Source organism: Biomphalaria glabrata, chromosome 16, assembly GCF_947242115.1.
Source record: "Biomphalaria glabrata chromosome 16, xgBioGlab47.1, whole genome shotgun sequence".
In the NCBI taxonomy this organism is placed as follows: domain Eukaryota; kingdom Metazoa; phylum Mollusca; class Gastropoda; family Planorbidae; genus Biomphalaria; species Biomphalaria glabrata.
The window spans coordinates 22690135-22716220 of NC_074726.1; the positions used below are offsets into that span (position 1 = coordinate 22690135).

The 26086-nt window shown below is 34.7% G+C and overlaps 1 protein-coding gene across 3 annotated transcripts; it reads right to left on the reverse strand.

The window, feature by feature from the left end:
- Positions 1 to 733: 733 nt before the first annotated feature.
- On the reverse strand, positions 734 to 20545 carry LOC106073645 (uncharacterized). Of its 3 annotated transcripts, none has more exons than XM_056014139.1 (6): positions 20241 to 20545; positions 14948 to 15088; positions 11009 to 11160; positions 9715 to 9837; positions 8725 to 8818; positions 734 to 2310 (listed from the first exon to the last, which is right to left on the reverse strand). In XM_056014139.1, exons 2-6 carry the CDS (start codon positions 15084 to 15086, stop codon positions 2306 to 2308), a joined length of 513 nt encoding a protein of 170 aa, XP_055870114.1. In that variant the 5' UTR covers positions 15087 to 15088; positions 20241 to 20545; the 3' UTR covers positions 734 to 2305. The 3 variants fall into 3 exon arrangements, with proteins under 3 accessions (XP_055870114.1, XP_055870112.1, XP_055870113.1); XM_056014137.1 differs by having other exon boundaries at positions 734 to 2363; XM_056014138.1 differs by lacking the exon at positions 20241 to 20545 and adding an exon at positions 16169 to 16319 and having other exon boundaries at positions 734 to 2363.
- Between the last annotated feature and the right edge of the window lie 5541 nt (positions 20546 to 26086).

Here is a 26086-nt window from a genome sequence, read left to right on the forward strand (position 1 = left end):
GCCACATTGTTATTGAAGATCTTGTTGTCAAGTTCTTGTGTTAGATGTGCTGTTGTGTTTAGCAGTGTTAACAGAAGGCCTGATTAGGAGAGAATCGTAACAATATTCAAATTATGTAATCCAAAAAGGCTTTCACGTGATACGTATTTTTCATTGTTTTATCAATATTATGACGTGGGCTAAATGTGTTTATGTACGATTGGTGAATGAGGTCCATTGTGTTAGGGTCGTGGTTTTCTTTTTTAAACCATGTAACACGGAATGGACGTACTGTAAACAATGTTATACAGATCACAATTTTATTAGAGACATCGCGCTGTTTTGAAGGAAAACTTTCTTAAGTGTTAAAATACTTTCACAATCTTCGAAATATTTCATGCATTAAAGATTCAACGAAATGAAGACAATTGCAAAATAAAATTTGGAATGAGCACAGCTTGAATGTACATTTGGAAGGTCTTAATGCCGTTCTAAAACGATATTACAGGATCCAAAACCGGTAGGAAGATAACGAGAAAGACGTTTGGATCCCTAGAAATGGACTGATCATTGGTAGGCTTGATGAAAACAAATGTACACTGACTCAGTGACACAGAGAAATCTGGGAGAAAGTTGTGAGACTGTCAACGGTGGCTTTATAATGACCCACTTCCACACGTGTGTGGGATAAAAATAGAATTATAAATATTTTAAAATGGTCTGTTGAAAAATATAAAAAACGGAAAACAAAATCTTGAAATTTATAAAAGCATTGCACAATTTAATAATAATAATAATAATAATTTTGATAAAAAACAATTGATGGTAAAGTGAAAGGACAACAATTTTTAGAAAGTACATTTCTTATATTTTGACATGAGCAAAATTTAGGCTGTTGTTCTTATATTCATTAGCATCATTATAGACAATATTAAAACATTGTATTGGGTTTCACGTAATTGTTCATTTTCGGGTAAACTGTATACTATTCCCTTACCTTTTTAATACACAAATTACTGTTACCGATTATATCTCTATAAAAATGTTTTTGTTTAAATAGATAATATTTGAACATTTTTTAAAGTAACTAAAAATCTTACTTTTGTGTCATTCATTAAAAAGTGCATTAAAAAATGTTGAATAATGTACACATTTACCACTATTGAATACATCTGTGCACAGAACAAAATGGTGGGCACAACGTGTGTATAATATTTCGTTTCGCTTTGGTGCAATCGTTGTTTCGTAATGTGTCTATTGTAACTCGGCAAATATAACCCAACGCGGGCAGCATTTCAAACTCCAGAGTCCCAGATATATATCCAAGCGGTGTATGCTTTCAGCCACACAAGGAAAATGCAAAATATATACAAATTCGTGGTCAAGAAAATATTTAAAAAATTGTTTCGATACAAGGGATCAACTCTGAGTTATAACACAATGAATGCTAACTTTAGAAACATCTTTCATTGTTAGCTTTGAGCTCCATAAATACGGTAAGATATCCTAAACAAAATATACAAATATTTATTGTTCGAATGAAGAGTATTTGTTAAAAATATTGCAGTGTAATTTTTTTAAAAAATTATCACATAAATTTGAAAGACTAGAGATCTGACACACTCACGCATTTGACACATGCTGGTTATGAAAGCAATTTCTGTAAATATGACATGATACTAAGAAAACAATATGAGAAGCATATTGGTTAAAATATTATGACACTTGTATAACAACATATAAAGTCATAGTAGCGACATAAAACACAAATGTCACGACATTAATTCTTCTCAAGAAAATATGTTGTTGTTTTTTTCATGTGAAATTGTACTCTACATCCGACATTCATTTAAAAATGAAATTGAAAACTCAAAAATATTAATACTTTTTCTTACACAAATCTACATCTTGTAATGAAGAATCAACAATGGTTTGCACACGGTACTATTAAACCAAGAATGCTAATATTAATAGGCAAGGAGAGCGAACTCTAGAGTAAAAAAAAAATTTTTTAAAATACAAACAGCAGAAGTTAAAATGTGACCCTTTTTTATTTAAAGTCACGTATTACCATTGACATATACATTAATCTTTCTTTGTTACTAATGGCCTTGCCTGTTGTTTATTTGTTCACAAATTCACTAACACTCATCCATCGATGATGAAATACTTATTACATAATGTTTCAATCAACAATTTTTGGTAAATTGCACATTAGAACTATTACAATGAAAGTATCCTGTTAAACTTCAAGAACTAGGCAGTTTGCTGTGAACTACAGCGGCAACCTGATGATGCTTTCTCATTGGACGACAGACGAATGCCTTTATCCTGCGGAGGTGCAGAATTGGCAGAGTGAGAATCCTTAGCTACAATTTTCTCAGCTAGAAAGCAAAACAAGGGAAACTTGTCCATTATATGCATTTCGTTGTATGTCATATATACAAAATAAACTCACCTATTTTAGTCCAACAAAAAGAAATTTAAATTTTTATAAAATTCACTATGTAATTTATTGCAATGCAAATTTCGAAAAAAACAGTTTCAAAATATACCAAACTAATAAAATAATCAACGACAATCTGAAGACTTATGAATGTGAATTTTGCCTAATTAGAGGCCAATAATCTACTGTATTTGATATATAATTATAAAATATATATATTAGAGTATTATCCTTGTAAAAACGTTATTATAAATAGAACAAAAACTTATACATTTTGTTTTTATTTTTTAACCTAAATTTATCCAAAAAAATAATTAATACCAGAAGTTTAAAGACTGGTATTATTCAATTAAATAAAGCCACCATGAAGCCTTAACCTTAGATTTTTAGTACACAAAGATTTTATTAACTCATTCTTTCTGTCAAATAAAAGTGTATACGCGTTATGTTTCCCACAACCATTCTCGGATCATGTTGTAACTTAGCACAATCATTTATTGGCCTAGACAAGAAATGAACCAATTTTTTAAAAAGTAACCAATAAAAAAAATAATACGTTGTAGTTGATTATTTTGTTTAATACTAGCGAGGGAAACTAATGCTTCAGTATTAACCAATATGGCTAAATTTGTAGGGTTTAGTCCACTTTAATAATTGTTAACTCTATTTCTCCCTCACGTATTTTCCAATCAAGTTGATACTTTCAACAATTATTTATTGTACCTAAAAAAAACATGAATCAATGTTTTTTAAAAATACTCAATTAGTTAATTAATTATTGGTCATTAACTATTTTTTTTTTTAATGTCATGTAAGGGAAATTACGTGTACATTATTGATGGATATAGTTTTAAGGGCGCAGTTATTCCCCTTTAGATTTCCTTTTTTTTAAAATGTTTTTCGTACACTAGATCTTCTTATCTTCTATAATACAGACGTTACTTCACAAAAGATGGTGATTACGTCCTACGCGTCATGCATTTAGTCATGCATATTAACCAATGACCTAAATTCTGCCAAGTCACTGGTTTTCCTGGCTGGCTCAGACAACCCATTCCATGCTCTGATAGCACTAGGGAATAAGAATCATTTGTAAAAATTTGTCCTAGCATATGGAACGAGGAATGTGCCTTTATCTTTATTTATTTCTGAGTATTTTATTAGATTTTGTTTTGTATTTGAAGATTATGGTTCAGTGTTTTATGTATAATTGCTATTTTACTTTTGAGTCTTCTATTCTGAAGGCTTTCTAATTTTAGTGATTTTACTAAAGGTTTTACTCTAGTCAAATGTGAATATTCGTTTGTAATGAATCTCACTGCTCTAATTTGTGTCTGTTCAAGTTTCTTAACGTATTCTTGATTTGAAGGGTCCCAAATAGAAAGTGTATAATCTATTATTGGCCTAACCAAGGTTAAATAACATTTTAGTTTTCTGTTCCTATTTGATTTATAGAAATTTCTTTTAATAAACCCTAATGTTTTTAGCGGCCCCCGTAAGGGGAAAAAGCCGCTATTAGGTTTGTGCAAAATGTCCGTCTGTCCGTCTGTCCGTCTGTCCGTCTGTCCGTCTGTCCGTCTGTCACACACAGATCTCGAAAACTAGAAGAGATATGAAAAATATTATTTCATCATTAAATCCGGCTTGAAAAGTTTAGGTGCAACGGCTACTTTTGGTTTTCTAAAAGCAAACCGTTTAATTTATAAAATTAATTATGCAAGCGATTTTTTCATAAAAATACACCAATTCTAAAACAATTATGTAAATGTAAGGGAGGCAATGTTACAATATGCTAACAAAGATGGACAATTTTTGTGTATTTTCAGTATCACTAAGTCAAATATATTTTTAAAATGTACAGGAAATGTTTACAACAAATACAAATAATAGTTAAAGATGTTTTTTCTGGTCAACTAGCAGCTAAAATTAAAAGAAAACATTTCTGTTTGTTTATAAAGGTTAATAATGCACTTTGTATGTAAATATCACGCACATTTTTTTAAATGGACTTTTTATTCAGCGATTTTCGTGCAGTAGCGTAACGTCGCAACATGATCAGGTGCTAAACCAATTCCTTAAACTTTTTTTAAAATCACATTTTATTTAATTTTTGTTTAGTGCCCCCATCCGAATAAAAGAAGCTTATTTTTGTGCGTTTTGTCTGTTGGTCGGTCTGTCCGTCACGTTTAGATTTAAAAAACTAGAACTCTAAAAGCTATTGTAAATCTGATTTACCCTTTAATGTTCCTCCCATAACATCTCAATAGTTTTAAGTATCTAAAATTGATTGTTCCGGATTTTTTTGTGCAAAACTAATCAACGCCAACAAATGTTTGTTTGCTCTTCTAACTTATATTACATTCAATTTCCATGCTTAAACGTTGCAAAAACACATTATCAATAAAATGTTGTTCCGTTTTTTATGTAAATAGCATATTAATGCTAAATCATAATCTCTATACTGACTTATATTTCATTAAGTGTAAAAATGTTCCGGATATTGTTTTATAAAACATGAATTATGCCTAATGATTGTTTGAAATCGCATAAGGCTTTTAAAAAAAGTAATTTACTAGAATTGATTACTGAAAATTACTTTTTAGACATGTAATTTTCTTGTAAAACATAACATAGAAGTTTTGTAATCGATAAAGAAAGTTCCGGATTTTGTTTCTTACAAATCGTCGCCAGAAATTTCCGAATTTATTTAAAAATCTACTAACGCCAAACAATTGTTTGAACTCCCTCTTCTAATTAATAAACAAATAATCTTCTCATTTACGAAATAATGTTTTTACGGATTTTTATGAAAAATATTTTAACTCACTACTCTCTTACAGTACATTTAACTTTCTACCTAAAACATTAAAAAATCTAATTATCGTTAATATTATGTTCCGATTTTTAAGGGAAACAGAATCCAAACACCAAAGTAAGGTATGAAAATCTCTCCACGTGGCTGTAGTACATCTAATTTTTATACGAGACCATCCAAAAAATTTAATTAACGGTATTACATTTATCTGAAATTCTCTTTTTCTTTTACTATTTATACAAACATCCGGAACAATCTATTATATAAACTTTTCAATTGTGTTCATACCTAAAAATTATTGCGATGTTTTGAAACGTAAAATAAAGGTTAATCAATTTTTAATAACTTTTAGTTGTTTTTTTTATATCAAGATAACGGACAGACCGACTGACAGACAAAACGCAAAAATGTGGCTTTGATCCTTTTTAAATAATATCTATTAGAACTCAGTGCACCAATGTCTATGAACCCTCGTTAAATATCTCGTGTAAATAAAGACATTTTTTTTTATGGTACCGGTACTAGCCTATTGTGAGGTAATGGATTTTTTTTTCTTTGACGTCATATGATTGGACTCTTTAAATGTAATGTTAAAAGAACGCACTCGGTGCACCAATGTCTATTAACCCTCGAAAAAATTGCTTGTATCAATGAAAACATATTTTAGTCTAACTAAGCAGTGTGACGTAGTGTTTTTTTTTTCCTTTGACGTCACATGGAATGAATTCTTTAAATGAAATGCTAAAAGAACGCACTCGGTGCACCAATGTCTATGAACACTCGAGAAATGGCTCGTGTTGATAAAGGTGATTTTTAGTCTAGCTAGGCCTTGTGACGTAGTGTTTTTTTTTCCTTTGACGTCATATGGAATGAATTCTTTAAATGAAATGCTAAAAGAACGCACTCGGTGCACCAATGTCTATGAACACTCGAGAAATGGCTCGTGTTGATAAAGGCGATTTTTATTCTAGCTAGGCCGTGTGACGTAGTGTTTTTTTTTCCTTTGACGTCATATGGAATGAATTCTTTAAATGAAATGCTTAAAGAACGCACTCGGTGCACCAAAGTCTATGAACACTCGATAAATGGCTCTTATAGATGAAGGCGATTTTTATTCTAGCTAGGCCGTGTGACGTAGTGTTTTTTTTTCCCTCTGACGTTATATGGAATTAATTCTTCAAATGAAATGAAAAAAGAACTCGGTATAGTAATGTTTTTTTAAGCCTCGTTATGTGACTCGCGTTTAAAAAAGGAATGATATCTTGATATAGATCTAATCTAGATTTTTTAAACTAGATCTAGATTTTTATTACAGTATATCTAGATCTGGATTTATATTCTAATTAAAATTATTTTAGAGTCTAGATCTAGAATTTCTAGATCTAGTTTAGACTAAAATAGACTAGATTAAGATGTAGAATTTCAATTTCTAAACTTAAAGTGTAAAAAAAAAAGTGTAGATTTTCATTTCCAAACGTTTTGATCAATATTGTAATGTTTTAATATACTAAAACTAATCTACTATTTTTTTATTAAATTTAAATTTAAATTTACGGCAAATGAATCTTTGAAACATTATTACTTTTGACCATCGGATGGCTGCCTGGTCGTGCGGTTTGCGCGCTGGACTGTCGTTCAGATTTATGGATGGCCCAGGGTTCAAACCCTGCCCGCTCCCATCCCCCGTCGTCCTGCGGGAGGTTTGGACTAGGAAGTAATTATCTTCAACTCTGAAGGAACATCCGAAACGTGTAAAACATTTTACATCAAAATTAAATCACCTCTTGAATATTATTTGCGAATATGCAGATCCGACAGGGATCCGACTTCGACGGGGGCCGCCTCTGAGTTTGTGTAACACAAACTCTCTTTGTAATCTTGTTTTTTTTAATATAGTTTCATCAATAAGTGGATTCCATGACAGTTTTTCATTTATTATAACACCCTAGGTATTTTACGTTTTTAGTCTGTGTTACTGGTTTACTATGAATAAGATAAGTGCAATTAATTTTTTAATAACTGACATTTTATGGGTAGAAAGACATGCTCCAATTTGATTCCCATTTCTGTAATTCATCTAATTCGCTTTGTAAAATTTATGTACCTTGTGTTGTTAGTATTGTTCTATATATTATGCATTCGTCTGCATATAATCTGACTTTTGCTCATGAACTAATGCAATTGATAAATCATTTATGTAAATTAAAAATAGTAGTGGACCTAAAACTGTTTCTTGAGGTACAACTGAGTTTACTGTTATTGGAGTTGATTTATAGCCATTTATTATTACAGTTTGTTCTCTCCCTATCAGAAAAACCTTAAGCCACTGACGCAATGGACCATGAATGCCAAAATCTTTTAATTTTTAAAGAAAACTTTGGTGGTGATTTTTTTCAAAAGCCTTGGGAAAATGTAATAAGATAGCATCTATTTGCTCATTATAATCTAACCCTTTTGAAAAATTATCAATTAGCCTTATTAGTTGTGTTTTGCGTGATTTATATTTCCTAAAGCCATGTTGGTATGGGGTGAGGACATTATGTTTGTCTAAGTGGTTTATGATGTTGCAACATATTTTGTGTTCTAGGATTTTCCATATGGCATATGATTGTTATGTGATGATTTTTGTATGGCTCTGCAATGTATCATGTTAGTTTGGAGTGCGTAATTTAAAGATTGTTTACTTCTTGTTGAGAAGGCCTGTGAGTTTACGGCCACATTTATTTGACTCTTATTGTAAATATACTATTTGTGTATATGTTTACCTTGGCTAAGTCTTAAGATTTGCATCGAGTAGTGTAATTATATACCTAGAGGTAATACTTAACGCAAGGAATATAAGTAGGAGCCTATAAAAAGTAGGGACCTAATCATAAATAACCTAATCATAAATAACCTAATCATAAATAACCTAATCATAACTTAAGTTCACATAGGAACTCTTTAGTAACAACAGGTCGCACGGGAACTTTTATTGAATATACATCTCACAAGACTATTACCAGATAATATAACTTATTATAATGAATACTTTGCAAACATGTCTGCCTTTGTTATCATTTACAAACTGCAGTTGTTTTTAATACTATTAACTCGACAGCAACTAAGAAAAAGTATGTTGTTAACAATTTATATGTAAATTACTTATTCATTTATAGTTCTTACATTATATATATAATATGAATTTGAAATAAAGAAGACATTATCAACTTAAAAGGAAAGGAATAAGTCCTTTTAATTTTTGAATAGCGGCCTTAGTCTTTACGATCTAGAAAGTTTACATAAGCTAAAAAAAATATATGGCTTTGGCTACTGAAACAAAACATGCGCATATACATTAAAAATGTTACCTCCCTTGAAATACCTAGGTAGTCAACATTTTCAAACAAGAGAAATGCAATGTTCTTAAAACACATTTCGAAAAAAAATTGATTGTCTTACTATGTTTATCTGTCATTAAATTTGTTTAAATATATCTATATACCTATAGCCTGGAAAATACTTTTAACACCTTGGCCAGATTTGGCAGACACTTCGGCGAAAATCAAACCTTTGTCTTTGGCCATCTGCACACCATCCTAGGATTGAAATATATTGATAAAATTATTTGGAATGTAATGAGAAGATTGTCTGTACGTACAATAGACGAATTGAATTACTTGGTTATTTATATATTTTAGAAATAGAAATTAAACTAATGCATAAGTCAGCATTCTCACATTTAGTAAAAGCTGAAATTAACCAAAACCAATTTGAGTTAAAATAAAATGATATTCCAGTTTCTGTTTTTTTTTCTTTTTCAATAGTTATTGGGATTCCTTGTAAAAAGCACCTGATACGAAACCCTACGTTTGTGAGAAATGCATTTATGTCACCATACACGAAACACTTCTTTTTGGCGAATCTTTGTGTCAGCTGCAATGACTTCATTAATAGTGATTGCAAAGCTTGTATCACGTTACTCTTTCTGTCTGTCTGTGTGTCTGTCTGTATTGTAAAAAAGTTTGAACATGTTTTTTCTTCATTTTTCCATTCTCGGATCAAGTTAAAACTTTGCACATTTGAACCTGACACAATCTGAATCAATAAAAAATAAACAATTAGTAAATTTATTTTTGGTGATTAATTAATTTTGTTTGATACTAAAATAAGGGGAATAAATGCTATTCAATGAGAGATGTGGATGTAAATATAGATTTCATCCCCTTCATACGTTTTGACAAGTTTTTTCTTCCACTTCTGGGATTAAGTTTTGCTTATTTATTCTAAATCGATGACAATACACAGATCAATCAATCAATTAACCAAATAGTTAATCAATTAGCACTAATTAATTAATCTTGTTTTATTTAGCAAAAAGAATAAGCTAAACCTTGCAATTTTTAGATAATGGCAGTAATTAGCAGTTCTTTCCCTTAGATCTTTTATAAAGTAATTTTTTTGTTCTATAACTTAAGTGTATTGTTTGACTTACTTCGATGGAGACCTCCCTACCATCGGGAATATCAATTTTATTGCCACACAGCATGACGATAGTTCCAGCAGGGGCCTGTGTCTTGAGCTCTTTGACCCAATCTTTGGCTCGGACAAATGAAGCCTAAATGACATTGAGAGACAATTATAATGAATTTTGAAATACACATAACATTACAATGTATAGATGCCCTAAAATTTCCATAAGGACAATAGAGATTATTATTATTATTATTATTATTATGTTAGAAATTCTGTGGCGCAGCCAGTGTCGAGTTTCGTTAAAGGGAAACAAAATTCATCATAGTCCCTTTATCAGTTTTCACCGAGAAATTTTCTGGTGATGTGGCAGGTCTGCAGCAGTACCGCCCTTTGTTGTAATCTTGGATCAAATGAGGCTGCGATCGCACGAAGGCATCTACATCAGGTTTCGTTCGAAAGGCAAAGTGTTCAATCTTCGACGTCTACTATCCCAAACAAAAACAAAAGAAATGGCATTAAATGTGAACATGTCACTCTATTTGTTGTATAGTGAATTGGGATTTGTATCCAGCAATTAAATTCAATTCTTCGTATCCACTGGTTTAAACATACAAACTTACGAATAAATGATGAATTGAATGGAGAACAAATGTGAACAATGTTTAATGCCTCAACTTGAAATCATTTACAGGGCAGAGATACACTTTCTCCTTCATGGGCAGTGGGTCTGCCTATGTATTCCTTAAGGCCGCTTTATGACAAATCTGCTACTGAGAGCTTGTGAAGATAAATGTATTTGTTTAATGGAGAAGTTTTTTTCACTCAATAAAGAACAATCATACGAACTCACTGTGTCTGTCTTGGTGGATTCGTTCACATCGTTGACAGGTTGTTTTGCCCATTTCCCATTCTCGGAAATTTTGCAAAATTATTCACAGTTACAGACAATACATGAATAAATGCATTATAATTATTTTATCAATTAGTGATAATTATTGAATTACATACAGAAGTGGAGGTAAACCTTGCAGTTTTGAAAGATATGTCAGTGATTATGCAGTTCTTTCCCTTGTATAAATGATTTAGTTTTTTTTCTCTATTTTAAGGTATTTAGATATATATAATAAATATGAGTAGATTTGTTATTATGTGGATGTATACAATGCATATATATAAATATATATATATTATTTTACTTGTTTAAGCTTCCAGATACAGAATTAAATCATAGCTCCAATACTATGATAGATATACAAACCAAAATTAAGTTTTCTTTTGGTTTTCCTTTTCAATCTGTTGAACCCATTACTTACTTTGGAACAAACATCATACACCACAATGGCGCCCTGCGCTGTCCTATAGTACATCGGCGCTAAAGAAGCGAATCTCTCCTGTCCGGCAGTGTCCCAGAGGTCAAGCTTTACCGTTCTGTCACCCACCTTGAGAGTTTGTGTCAAGTACGCCGCTGAAACACAGAAATCATAACATGAACCTAAATAAAGTGTAATTCCCAATAATGCAAGTAGGAATAAATTGCGGTACAAAAAAAGACAAAAAAAAAACGCTTAAAATAATTACATAAATTCTAACGATACATTTGTCACCCATTTAAAACATTATGATACTACTAGTGTACAAAAGTACTTTAGAAGTATGTTATGATTGTTATCCTAACTAATGTATGTGCCAGTTGTGATAAACTATGAAGGTTACGTCTGGATATTTAAGAAAATAAAAACCTGACTACCTTTATCTTTAGACTCACACGACGATGAATGAGCCTTTATTATTAAATAAATAAATGCAGCTACATAAGCAGAAATAACATACATACATACATACATATATATATATATATATATTACGTAGGTAGGCAAGAAGGCAGATAGGTTGGAGAGGTAGGGTTAGGGTTAGGCAGATAGATAGATAGATAGATAGATAGATAGATAGATAGATAGATAGATAGATAGATAGATAGATAGATAGATAGATAGATAGATAGATAGATAGACGGGCAGACAGACAGACAGGCAGACTGATTGTTTGATTGACAGATAGATATGTGCGATAAATGGTGACGATATATTGTTACACTACAATCTTTATATCGATATTAAATTCTAAGAAAACAGTTTATTTTAAACGCATGGTCCATGTCTTTGCTGTTTCTCCTCAATCTGGACACACGGGAGCGTTATTCAGAAGATCTTGTATGGAGGAATGCTACTTCATTGATGTCTTTATAACCTGCTGATTGGGTTTCCTTAAATTTTACTGGCTCTCTTGAATTTGAGTAATTTGGGAGGGAATCCCAATTTTGTAAAGAGTTTGAAAAGGCCAATTCTGCATACCATGTCAAAGACTTTCGCTATATCAACAAATATGATGTATGGGGGGGGGGGGGGTCTGTCACTCTTGAAATTTCTCCAGCTGCAGTCTTAGAGATAATAGTATGTCAGTAGGGGCACTACTGATGTAAAATTGAGACTGGATAATATGTAGGTTCTAGAGCACCGCTTCTCAACCTTTTTAGTGCCGCGACCCCCTATTACGATTCCTTTCTAGGCAGCGACCCCAACCATTGAACAATTTAATTTTTTAAGATTACAAAGATGTCTACCAGGTGGACTAGGTTACTTATTTTTGCTTTCTGATTTAAAAAAAAACAACTTCTTGACGGAGATTTTAAAAAAATATTTTTTTACAAGTTTGTCTCTCGACCACCTCGTTACATCAGTGTAAAATAGCAGAACACGTTGAACCCATCAAACTCAGTACAAAGAAGTAAGTATCAATGGAAAAAAACAAAACATGTCTACCTTTAAACAATGATGTAACACTCACTAACTCAAAGTGTCTCCAACAAAATATCCGCCGTCTTCAACATGTCACCTTCACTTTTGAGTTTATTAAATTTATGTTTGACAATCGTTTCATAATTTACTAAAAGAAAATTAATCTGAGCAATGTCACAGTTTTATTCTCACAAATCTAATGTATACCAACTATGGTACAAATACGCTTGCAAGAAACGACAATAAAACAACAACATGATAAATAGATAGAATGTAAAATTTCCGGTGGTCTTAGACAACCACCTACAATTGGTCATTCGACCCCAAAGGGGGGTCGCGAGCCACAGGTTGACAACCCCTGTTCTAGAGGCTATTACTAACAGCTAGGATAGTATCACTCTATCGAATATTTTCGTCAGCTATGCTGATGAGAGAAATCATTAATTGTTTACAGTGACACCTATCTCCCTTTTTTTTTAAATATACTGTTATCAGCAGTAGACGCCTTGGTTGGCTTGGACGTGTTCACAGAATGCCACAAGGTCGACTCCTGGGAGAGCCGTCGGTCTCAAAAGTTGTATTGATTTATGCAAGCATGAAATGAAACTACATAAAATTGACACAAACATTTTGGAAAAGGAAGCACTGGATATATCCAGATGGAGAGCAAGCAAAAAAAAATGAATGGTCATGGATTTTAGAAGGAGTACACACCAGAAGTAGAAAGTAGGGTGAAAGTGCTACAGCGCCTTGTGATTACAAATGTTGTCACCACAATTGTATCTCAAGAAATGTCTCAGAGATGGTCTATAACAGTGATGCTCAGCCTTATTCGACCGGCGGGCCATTTTAATTTCAGACACTGGTGTCTCGGACCAAATCAACATAAAGGTTAAAGAGAAAGGAAAGAGACAATAAACCATTTTTATTAGAAACAAGTAAATCTAGTGATTGCATTATAATTCATGATTTTCATCAAGCTGTTGAGTGTTCTTTAAAAAGAGCCCCTCTTTCTCTGTACCAATCCATTTACCCTAAAGTAGGGAAAAATTTTATTTTATTTTATTTTTTTTTGTGTGGAGAGGTGATTTTCTACACTTCATGCCGACGTTAATCACAGAGGGCCGGATTTCATCACAGAGGGCCGGATGTGGCCCGCGGGCCGTATTTTGGGCATCACTGGCCTATAACATATAGTTGTCTATAATTTACATGCCATCTAAATGACATACACTTTGTTTGCAATAGAAATATAAATTCTCATTAGTTAAGGGTATATCTATTGTTATATCTCTGCTCCCTACGTGTGAAGTGCACAGTTAAAGATGTGTGAACAAATGTAGAGACAAAATGGCTGACTATTTCCGGCTAAGTAGATAGAGAGAAACAGAACTAGAGCCGCCCGAGTTACATGTAGAACGGATCGCTTCCAGTGTGGCCAGCAAGTGAGATGCAATGTAGGTTTTCTCGTCAGGATGAAGTCTTGTGAGGAAGCCAGCAACGGTCTTTCCTGTCATTGGAACACATTTCTGTTAGTTTATGAAGACTATTTGGTCTTGAGACAACGAGCAGATAGTGAGCAGCGGCACGTACTGAGACCCCATGTTAACGGCAAGATAGTGAACCTTTTAGGAACGTTACGATATAGGCAGCAACAGAGAACCTTGTATGTTAATGACAAGACAGTGAACCTTGTAGGAACGTTACGATATAGGCAGCAACTGTGAACCTTGTATGTTAATGGCAAGATAGTGAACCTTTTAGGAACGTTACGATATAGGCAGCAACTGTGAACCTTGTATGTTAATGGCAAGATAGTGAACCTTGTAGGAACGTTAAGATATAGGCAGCAACTGTGAACCTTGTATGTTAATGGCAAGACAGTGAACCTTGTAGGAACGTTACGATATAGGCAGCAACTGTGAACCTTGTATGTTAATGGCAAGACAGTGAACCTTGTAGGAACGTTAAGATATAGGCAGCAACAGTGAACCTTGTATGTTAGTGGAAGCCAGTGGCAGTACAGTGACTCCTACATGCGTATTCGCCCTAGATTTGTTACAGTATATTTCTATAGTGGCTCCACAAAAAAAAGTTATTTGCCTCAACAACCCAATAAGTAAAACAGAAAGAATTTTTTTTTGAGCTTACTTAGGTTGTTGTTTTTTTTTTCTTTTCTATTTTCCTCTAATATCCACAACGTGACGAAACTGTGGCCGAAAATACTGCAACAAAAGTACCCAATGTTGTTGAGGAAAAAACTCAGTTTCAAGTAATTGAGGAAGTACTAATCCACACTAGGATAACGAAAATTCCCATTCTCATGAATTAGTGCCTTCTAGCTTGATTGACACCATTTAAATCATGTTTTAGCCATGTACAGAAGATTTAACTAAGTTTATGTGATTGAAGAGGTTTAAAGAATTGTGTACAGATTAAAATATATAAAATACTTACCCCCAATTGTCGGCGCATTGTGCTCGTGGAATTCATCTCTGAGAAATCTGAGGGAGATGCTGGACTTTCCCACACCTTGGTCGCCTAGCAAAACGACACGGTATGACGAGCGAGTCGGTGCGGTGTTCGATTCTGACATATCTGTAAACAAAATGTATATATTTAGACATCAATAACATAATTCCTTACAGTAAATTAAAACGAGTTCTGGTGTAGAAAAAAAAACACATTATGTAATAAAAAAAAAACTTGAAAAAACTTGGATTAGTTCTTTGGGAACAAAAGTAAATGTAACTTTGTAACAAAAAGTAACTCTTCCTCCTCCACATATTGTTTGAGTTTTGTTGCACCTGATTGAAATACTGTTTTCATATTTAAGCAGAATGATGGCCAACTTAAGAACCTCCCCTTTCGGCCAGTTTTCTGACACTAATGACAGACATAGTTTCCATTAATTTTTGTTCACGATTTTTTTTAACTCCGAGCAGTAGCAAGAAGTCCCTGCCTTATTAAATGAATAGGATGGTGGTGGGGCCCCTTCCCGTAGTTATCCTGTGTGTATCGATTCATTTACAAAATACACATTCCAATACATGTACTACCCTATTGGAGATTTTCAAGGTCAACTTATCAAATGTCAAGGTTACTTAATTGAACTTAACTTTTGCCATCGAAATGAAAAATAAAAATTGAGTTAAGAATTGAACCACAAAGCGTGGAGTGCATCTTGATATCAATTCTTCTTTATAACCGCTAGTTAGTTACTTTTTTTTTAGTTAAGTTTTAAGTCAGGAGTGCAAGTATAGTGACCTCTCTACATTGAACTTACTTTGTGTTACAAATGGAAGAGTTTTAGTAGATTTGATTCTACTGTGCTAAAAAGTGCTAAAAAATATTTCATGTACATTTAAAAAAAAAAAACATAGCTGATTAGCACTTTTTTATTTTATACCCCGATACACCAAAAAGCTTTGCTATTGATAGTTTTTCCTCCATGTTTGAACATTTCCTACAGCGTCATAGCATTCAATTATGTACGGGCTTCTAGCTAGTAAGACATTGGACACATGTCTATTCATACAATAAAACGTTTTTTTAAAGGCTCTTTAAGCTTCTAGTAGCCCCATGCCCAGGTTCAATGGACCCTATTTATTGCAGTTGCTACGCCCATGGTTACAAGTATTTTGAATTAAACTCAAAATACCAAAAAAGAGTTCTTACCTTGCTAGACTATAAGATCTATGAATTTTATGTACGGTTTGTAACATATGTTTTCATTGACTTCCCGGATATTGTAATTTTTAACTTGAAGTGACCCCGCAAGGCCATGATCAACTGTTGATACACAAGTGGTCTGTACTTCTAGTTGTACACATACATGTACACTTGAATGAAAGTGTGTTCGTACATGAAACACGGTGTGGCTGGTTGTTCACTACACACGATACACACGTAGTATAGTACCAATGTTCAGTACATTGTGTCATTAGTAATGTACTTATCAGTGCTCTGATACAACAAAATGGCAGCTTATTTCATATGACAGATGTTCTTGTCTATTTAAATCTATTACACGACACTACCAAAAAGATTTTTTAAAGGTTAAAAACACAAAAAATATTTAGATATAGTAATAATAATAACAATAATAAAGCGTGTCTTCCAGACCGAAGCTTAAGGAGGAATGCAGTATTTCTAGTGGCTACGCAGCCCCAACTGTGACCTACATATTTTACCACTATCGATGCATTGTCCGCCGGTGATTAATTTATATTTCTTCTTAGGTGTCTACGTCTGCCTTCGGCAGCGGATTTTCTTTTGGTCTGAAATGTGTATGTTAAATCCAGCTGTCTCGTTCTGAAGCCGCCTGCAATCAGGTGCTCTCTTCTGTCAGTTAAAACAAGTTGGCGCTAGTGCTCGTCTTTTTTAACTCTTTCTCTCCTAACTGACGATACCAGCGTTAATTCTACCAGAATGTGGTAAATAATTACAAAGAGAAAGAGTTAAGGGTTTTCGTGATGCACGTCTGTTACGTTGACCACCTTTCAGCTCACCACAAAAAAAAGAGACTGCTTTTAGCATGCGTTCGTACACCATACGGGATGCATGCCCTGCTTATCGTAACTTTAGGACCAAAAGAATTCCCTCTCTACTGTCTATACCAGCTTTTGCAAGGAGATTGCTGTTTGTAGTGCGGCCTTGCCACCGTATGTCCATGATGGAACATAAAACAGAGTTACAGCATATGCCCTATACATTACAAGCTCTGAACGGGAAGCTTTACTTTCTTGATCATAACAGAGCATGGGTTTGAGTGCTATAGTGTATGCACAACCTCATTCGAACTGCGGGCGATTTTAATTTTCGACACTCGTTTCGTGGGCCACATGACCGATAAGGTAAAAAAAAAAAGAAATGAAATTAACTTAAAACTAATTTTATGAGAAACCAGTGGATCTAGTACTCACATTAATTAATTAATTAATAATAATAATAATAATCGTAATTATGTGTTACAATTTGTGCATTACACCAAACAAAACATTGTAACTAGGAAAAAAACAAAATCTACATTCACACTTGACTCACTCATAATTTACATGTGAAAAGTTTATTTCAATTTATTTCTATTTAATTATTTTTTTTTATTTTTAGCATTCTTATGGATGTTTGTCTCAAACAGCTGCCCAAATGGGGTTTGTTTTTTTTGCCAATAACTTTACCAGCAGCATTTAGGATTCTATGGAGTTTAGTTTTATTTTTAATGCTCAGATTGCCATACCAGGCAACCATATTAAAACTTAAAATATTGCAGATGTGAGCGTGATAAAACATAGCCAAGGCCTTTTCACTAATGGTATATTTGAGGTTATCTTTTTTTTTTTCACGCGTCGGAAAAAGGGTTTATTCTCTTCTTTAAATATGAGCACTCTTTTAGAAAGCCTTACCACCGACTCCTCTTCGTGTCTCTTTTTGTCAAATATTCCAATCAATGCCGAGATATTGTGTGTCATAATGTTGTTTATATGCTGTTTGTTTTGTTTTTTAACAGCCACACTTTCTTAATAACACAAATATGTTGGCTTATTATCATGTTCCACGCAAAAAGTACAGATCCATTCACTTTTCTAGGTACATTTGACATTAAAGTAAAGTTAATAGATCGTGGTACCCATCAATTTGAAAAAAAAATAAGGGCCCTAACTTAGGTAAAGTTACATTTTTCAACCTTTTATTGGGGGGGGGGGAGAGGGAATTTTATACAGTCTGTATCTGCATTTCTGCGGCCGAATGAAACCATGTCGAAGCCGCATCTTGCCCGCGGGCCGTTCCTTGGGCATCACTGGTTTACAAGATTTCCAATCCCCGAAAGAATGGTATATAGCTATCTTCTTGATTTCAAAAAGATCTCAAGTGTTATTAACTCTTTTGGGTACCTGACGTTGGTTGGGCAAAGTAAAGGTGTGTGGTCGTTGTGCGGGCAACATGAAACCCCACGTTAACCCTCGGACACAGAAACAGATTAGGCTCACATGCTATGCCAGAAGGCTTTGTTTCACACCCGGGTCCCGGGTTAGAATCTCAGTGAAGACTGGAACTTTTTAATTTGGAGAACCATAGGACACCCAGGTCTAATGGGTACCTGAAATTAGTTGGGGAAAAATTAAAAAGGGTTGGCTGTTGTGCTGGCCACATGACACCCTCGTTAACCGTTGTCAACAGAACAAAAATACTTTACATCATCTATAGATCACAAGGTCTAAAAGGGGTAACTTTACTTTTTTGAAAGCTTATTCCAGATATACAATCACGTATGTGAAATTGAAACAATTGAAATTACTTAAATAAAAATACATAACGTTGACAGTCCGCTGATTTGAAAATTTCTATAACAGTTTTACAAGCGAATAGCCAGCCACGAGCTTGACATATCATTTGTTTTCATTTATTTTTATCTTGCTTTCTCTGCCCACAAGTGTTAATATATGTATTTAACAAATATAAACAACTATATGTCAAACATTCTTCTCAATTCTGATATTTTAATTATGGAAAATGCCTAGAACTCACAACAAACACAATAACTTGTCAAAATTAACTCTCAAGGGGCTTTTTTTTTCGACATGAAACTAATTGAAAGACTTCTTCCACCTCAGTGGGTCTAACTATAATTTCGAACCATTTCACGACAACTGTTTAATGAATATTCCTCCTTGTTGCCCTCTTTTCCTTCTATTCTTTTTATATTGTAAATGCGTGATAGTGTTCAAACTAGGGTAGTTAATTACTTCCTTTTCCGAATATATTGTACTTTGTTAGGATTACTGTATATTTAGGATTCTTTTAATTACAATTAATGTGTAACTTTATTCTTTTTTAATCAATAACATATTGTGTACATTGTAATGCAGTGAAGTATTGAAAGTCCCTGTATTCGCGTTTCTCTGTGACTGTACTCCTAGACGTTGAAATATATAACAGGCTGAGTTGACATAGTCTAGCTTAGAATCACACATATCGTATCAAAACACTTTGATTCACAACTATTTTATCACCCAGTGGAGATAAGGTACGGACAAAACAAAGAGCGCAGACTGAATCCCTTTATGTTGTAGTTGTACATATCAAAACTACAAGTGATATGGTAACCACAGCCTGTTTTTGTTTTTACTTAGTAAACTTATAAAACATCTGGATAGTCAGAGTTTTATACAATAACAGCAAACAACATAGAAGGAAATGAGAAGGCTGACACACTGCCAAGTGTGGGAGAACAAACACAAAACTAAACATAGCATTAAATCCATAAGAAATGAAGAAACTAATAGTGAATAATATAAATGAGAAACGGACAAGGTCACATCCGAATCACAAAAAAGATGATTCCTATTATAAGCTATCCCGACATGATCAACATCTTATCTTTCCCCTCAGAACCGGACACAACAGAATGAGACAACATATGTACCAGAAGCTCCAAATTGGAACCAGTGAAATCTGCCCATGTGGAGTGTCACCAGAGAATGCTGACCATGTCTGTCAAAACTGTTCTCTTTACCACTAGGCCCGTACAAGACACTGGCCCCAAAATACCCCAATAGAAAGAAGAATATATGGAGAGCTTCCTGAATTGGAAAGCACTGCGCAGTTCATCTCATATATTGATCTAGTTTTCTGATCGATCCAACATAACAATGAGAACTAGGAAGAAGAAGAAGAGTCTTAAGTGAATATTGAATTGATGTTCTATGATATGTTTTATTAAGTTTCATATCATTATTTAAGTACTTACTAATTGAAGGTAGTTAGTTCCTGATATTGTTCCTTCTGTTAAAACTATTTAAAAAAATGAATATTCAGTGTCCACGGAGTATTACTGCCAATTACTGCAGCTAATAAAAGAATTGCTATAACCTACATCCATTTTGAAATACAAATCTATTATTTCCACTACACAACATTTAGAAACAAAAAATTGAAGGGTGAACAGTGACAGGACGTGTTAAGATGGCGATGATTGCACATATTGTAAATTATATCTGACACTACACACCTTCTAGACGTACACACACACACACACACACACACACACACACACAAGCACACCAATGAGATCTCAGTAACTGGACACGATAAGTGACTTCTGATAACGATTGTACCGCTTGCTACAGTTGACTGTTTTCTAAGTGTAGTGTTTTCGAAGTGTGTAATTGTTTGTTTGTGTGTGTGTTTGTGTGTGTTACATGCATAAGAAAGCTGTGAATAGGAATGTGGGCACAAATATGTCAACACATTCTATAACAACAGAGATTTAGTGTTCGGTTCGGTTCGATGACGAGTATAGTTCGGGTTCGGTCCGGTTCGGTCAGATCTAAAGTTCAAGTTCGGTTCGGTTCGATGTTATGAAATTAGATAATAGCCAAATCTGTTATGATGTTTCATTCAACTATTAACTCTATGTCTCCTAACTGACGATATCCAAGTTGATCCCACCAGAATGTGGTACATAATTACGGAGAGAAAGAGTTAATTAGATAATAGAACGATGCAGAAGCTTATTCGGCCTTTGGGTCATTTGAATTTCAAACACTCGTGTCCTAAACCACATCATAGACAAGATACACACACACAAACATTAAAATAAAAAAATAAAGCATTTTATTAGAAACCGGAGGATATAATTTTTAAAGTTTCTCTTTCAGAACTTACTATCGGAAAGGGGGGGGGGGTATCTCAATGCAGATGATGTATAGGTAATCATCTTCTGTGGCCCACGGTTAACGAGGGTGTCATCTAGCCATCACAAAGACCAATCGCCTTTGTCCCCCAACTAACGTCAGGTACCCATTAGAGCTGAGTGAAATCAGAGGCGCCCCTTAAGATCCCGAAATGAAAAATCTTAGTCTTTGTCAGGATTCGAACCCGTACCCCTTAGTTCAGTCAGCACGCCTAACACGTGGATATAATACATACATTAGTTCATGAGATGTCAGAAGTTTATCCACAGCCATTTATGGACGTTACCTTCATTTAACCGTCATAGAAAAAAATTTTTGTTTCATGTCTCATAGAAAAAAGTAAAGTGTTATAATCTTTGCGTCTTTATGTTCAGACTCTATTTTAGTCAGAAAATTCTTAGACGTTTTGTGGTTCAACGCTTGATAAAATTTACAGTGCTAAACACATCAACACATGGTTCTGATTCAACACCTTGCCGCAGAGATTCCATGTGACTTGACATTTTTTTAAATATGTCATTTAGCCATACTTCTGACGGTATCAGTAGTCACTCTCACTCACTTCTTTCAAAGAATAGAAACATCCTCTACGACTTCTTTGAACAGGTCTTGGCCATGCACGCGCCTGATAGAAGGTATCTCTTCTATGATTTTTAAACTGCTTTTCGTACCGCATTCAACAGCATTCTTATTTCCATGACACATTTCTTCCATCACTGATAGTAACCCTTTTTTAAGCATTCAGCAACGTCGAAAAAAAAGGCTTCATTTCACTACTTAAAATGTGAGAATTTTCTTGTCCCATCTTGGTAAATATTCTCGACCATTTTCTAATCTCTAGGCGTTTTTTTTTTAGCAAACTTTTTGTGGGGGGCTCAAACTAAGAAATCCGCCATATTGGTTTATGTTTTTGATTTCAAAATGCTGTTGAATGTTAAGTCATTTAAAAACAGCTTCAAACATTTGCATACAAAGCTTATTGTATGGTGCTCCATAAAAGGCAAAAAGTCTGTCCACTTTTCCTGCTAGTTTCTATATACAGCGTCTACTGCTCAACTTCCAAGCCGAAATTGAGGCAATTACCATAGCACTCCAGACAGTGGAAAACAAATTATATGAAGGAGTGCAACCACCATCAGATATTGTTGTCTTTACAGACTCCCAATCTACTCTGCAAGCACTTAACAGCAGCACCTCAAACAGCCCAAGAGAGTTGACAACACTCATTGTGATAATCCACCAGATGATATCAAAATTAAATATCAATATCACACTACAGTGGATCCCTGGACACATTGGCATCATGGAAAATGAAAAGGCAGATAAGCTATCAAAGGCAGGTTCATCTATGGAACAACCAGATAGACCTGTTAACTACATCACCCTAAGGTCAATGTTAGTCAACAATCACAAAGAGAAGTGGCTCAACCAATGGGCATCAGGAAACACAGGCAGAGCCATGTACAGAGAAATGACTACGCCTAACAAACTGGACAGTATTAACTTCCTCCCCCGCAAAGAACAATCTACAATCTTCCAACTAAGAACAGGACACACACCACTATTAAATTACCACCTGAACAAAATAAACTCCACACAACTACCCCTTTGCAGACATTGCGCCCACCCCTTTGAAACCGTAAACCATATCCTCTTTGAATGCCCCTCCCTAATCCACCTTAGGCAGACCCTACTTCCACTACAGTCCAATATAACCAACACCCTGTACGGCAGTGCTGAACAACTGAAGAAAACAGCACACTTTTTTTCCTTGGCACAGTCTGCAAAAGAGCTCACAGCTCAGCAGCAATAAAGCTGGCTAGAAGTAGAAGAAGAAGAAGAATATACAGCGTCTACTTTCTGAGACTAGAAGTAAGGGATAACACGTATTTAAGTTGAGAATTGTCATGGGAGAGGTGGCGTTATACAAATGATCTTTACAATTGTCAAAAGTCTATGTCGGAGAACACTACGGTATGCTGGTTGGGGATCCAGATAGAGAAGGAGAAAAGAGAAGGAGAGAAGAAGAGATAGAGAAGGTGAGATTAAAAAAATAATGAGAGTTACAAAAGATGGGAGATAGATAGGAGACAGAGAAGGAGATAGAGAGATTGAAAAGAGAGAGATGGAGAGAGAGAAGGACAATGAGAATGGGAGAGATGGAGAGAGAAAGATTGAAAGATGGGGAATGTGAGAGATAGAGAGAAGAAGACAGAAAAAGAAACAGAGAAGGAGACAGAGAAGAGAGAGAAGAAGAGAGAGAAAAGGACAGAGAATATGAGAGAGAAGAAGAGAGAAAGAGAGTAGCAGAGAGAGTGAGAAGGGGAGATAGAAGAGGAGGAGAGAACAAAAAGAACAGAGAGAAGGGAAGGGAAAGAGATTTATGGAGAGAGATAATGAGAGAAAAAAGGAGAGAGACAAGTAGAGTTAGAGTGAAAATGAGAAAGCAGGAGAGAATGAGAGAGAAGAGAAGGAGAGAAAGAAAATGAGAGAAGAAGTAAAAAAGGAAGAAGAGAGAGAAGGAGAGATGTTGTGGGAGTGGGAGAGAAAGAAAGAGAGATATATATAGAAGTATAGAGAAAGAGCAGGAGAGAGAGAGAGAGATAGATGTTGCGGGATGGGGATCATCATTGCAGTGCAGCAGAGAGAAATATAGCCAGTGTTTGTTGGTATAAGCTTTGTTGGTATAAGCTTTGTTGGTATAAGCTTTGTTGATATAAGCTTTGTTGGTATAAGCTTTGTTGGTATAAGCTTTGTTGGTATAAGCTTTGTTGGTATAAGCTTTGTTGGTATAAGCTTTGTTGGTATAAGCTTTGTTGGTATAAGCTTTGTTGGTATAAGCTTTGTTGGTATAAGCTTTGTTGGTATAAGCTTTGTTGGTATAAGCTTTGTTGTGGGGCAACCAACCAGGCCCCGCGCCTGATGGGAGCCCCGCGCTCGTAATGTCCTTGTCACCTTCTGCTTCGCAATCCAGATCAGTTCACATTAACTAGGATTTGTTACTCAATATTTTGGAAGTCTTCCCGGCATCTCTATACCAATGAGGCCTACCATTCAAGCTCTTAACACGACATTTTAGGTTTCAAATACCGTTCAGTTTTGGTTAAGACAGCATCTTATGACCTGTCGATTCTAACAGGCTATCATTGTTTAACAGTTCACCTTGGCATTAATAAAAACAAGTAGCCGGAAGCGAAGAATTAACAGTTATAGTTATTTCTACATGAAAGAGTCGTATGTTATTTATAGTGTTGTTACATAACTGCGACTTTTGAAAAAAAAAATTTTAATCAATCAGCACCCAGAATGTTTGGCGATGACGGATTAAATTTTTTTTTACAATAGGCTACTGTGCATATACATCAGGTCGCCGTGTGTGCGGGGATATTTCTTTTTCATTCTTTATTTTGAAAACCCGTGGTGTAGACTTTCCGCGAAACGTCAAGGGACTACTGTAGCTTCTATCGCACACCTTGTTCGTAAAGAACATCAATTTGGATTCGGCATTCGGACCGCGCATCGGGAGAGAAGATACATACATATACAATATATTATTATTAGTGCAAAGCAACAAGCCAGGAAAGTTCCGTGACTGAATCCTTCTATGGCCGTCTAATCAACTATTTGGTTATTGCTAGTCTCCTGGTATTCCGCCGCAATTAGCAGTTACTTTCCAGCTTGCGTAGCAGAAATTATAAATTGCTAGTTCGACGATTCTTCATGCAAAATGTTTCTGAATTCTTAGTTAAGTTTATTAATCATACAAGGCGAACTATTTCATGCAGAACAATTCCAATACAATATGTAAATAGTGAAAGGCCAATCGTACACTACCTACGTAAGGTACTATGTATTCAAGTAAAAATAAAGCCTACAGCGTTAGAAGCGGACGAGCCCGTTAGCGTGATGTGGTACGTTATATACAGTTCAGGCCCCTGAAAAAGACACTCGCCCAGAGCCCCGCACTCAGATAAGGCCGCCTCTGGAGTTTATAGTTTTAGACTTGAAACAAAGAGACAGCAACATTATGTGTTTCTTTTCATACTCATACCGAGCATGGACGAACAAAGATAGACTTGAATAATAAATAGCACTGCCTAGAATTAATCTTATTTTAAGAGGCACACATAACTGGAGTATTGGGTTACACGCCAAACATTCGTACGACAATGTAGCGCCGACGAGCTGGTGTCTTTAAAATAGCGCCGACAAAAAAAAAGCGACTGTATCTCATTTCAAATATGCCTGAATCTAAAAAATCATATTTATCTGGAGGCAGCGGAAGTTTAAATTCTGAGTTTTCCTTCTCTCTCGAGCAGTAAGAACTCGTTAGTTTTAGGTGGCAACCAACCTTTTGTCCTACACGTTAAGCTCCTGGGGATGGGGGCGCGAGACAGCGGGGAGATTGGTCATGAAGGCTATAGGTCAAAATCACAAACTCAAATTTGACAATATGTTTCAGAAGAGAAAAGAAATAAACCAGGTTCTAGTAACAACATTTTAGACACATGCAGATCTAGGTATTGTAAAAGACTAAAGACTGAATCATTAATTTCAAAGATAAAATGCTGCACATATTTGAATGATTGGTTGTTGAGCGTCTCGCTAGTGGCACACAAGTTCTGGGTTCGAACGTCATACTAAACAATTTTTGTCAAGGACAAATGAAATATAGATGTTTTATATGTTTTCTTGGAGGTTCAGCGAGTGCCGATTTAAATTATTCCAACAGCGGATTCCAGCGGTGGTTGATTTTGAAACCAATACGATGCCAATTTCACGGATTCTCATCGTATGACCTCAAAACCATCCATTCCAAGTTTTTTTTTCTTTCATTTCTTGCGTTGGTTGATTTTGAAACCAATACGATGCCAATTTCACGTATTATCATCGTATGACC

Excerpts from the sequence above, each read along its gene's own strand:
- LOC106073645 (XM_056014137.1), bottom strand. The coding sequence starts at position 15,086 with ATGTCAGAATCGAACACCGCACCGACTCGCTCGTCATACCGTGTCGTT. Across the intron at positions 8,819-9,714 it reads GTAGGGAGGTCTCCATCGAA|GATGGTGTGCAGATGGCCAA; the intron begins GTAAGTCAAACA and ends TTTCAATCCTAG. Across the intron at positions 2,364-8,724 it reads AAGTATTTTCCAGGCTATAG|CTGAGAAAATTGTAGCTAAG; the intron begins GTATATAGATAT and ends TTTGCTTTCTAG.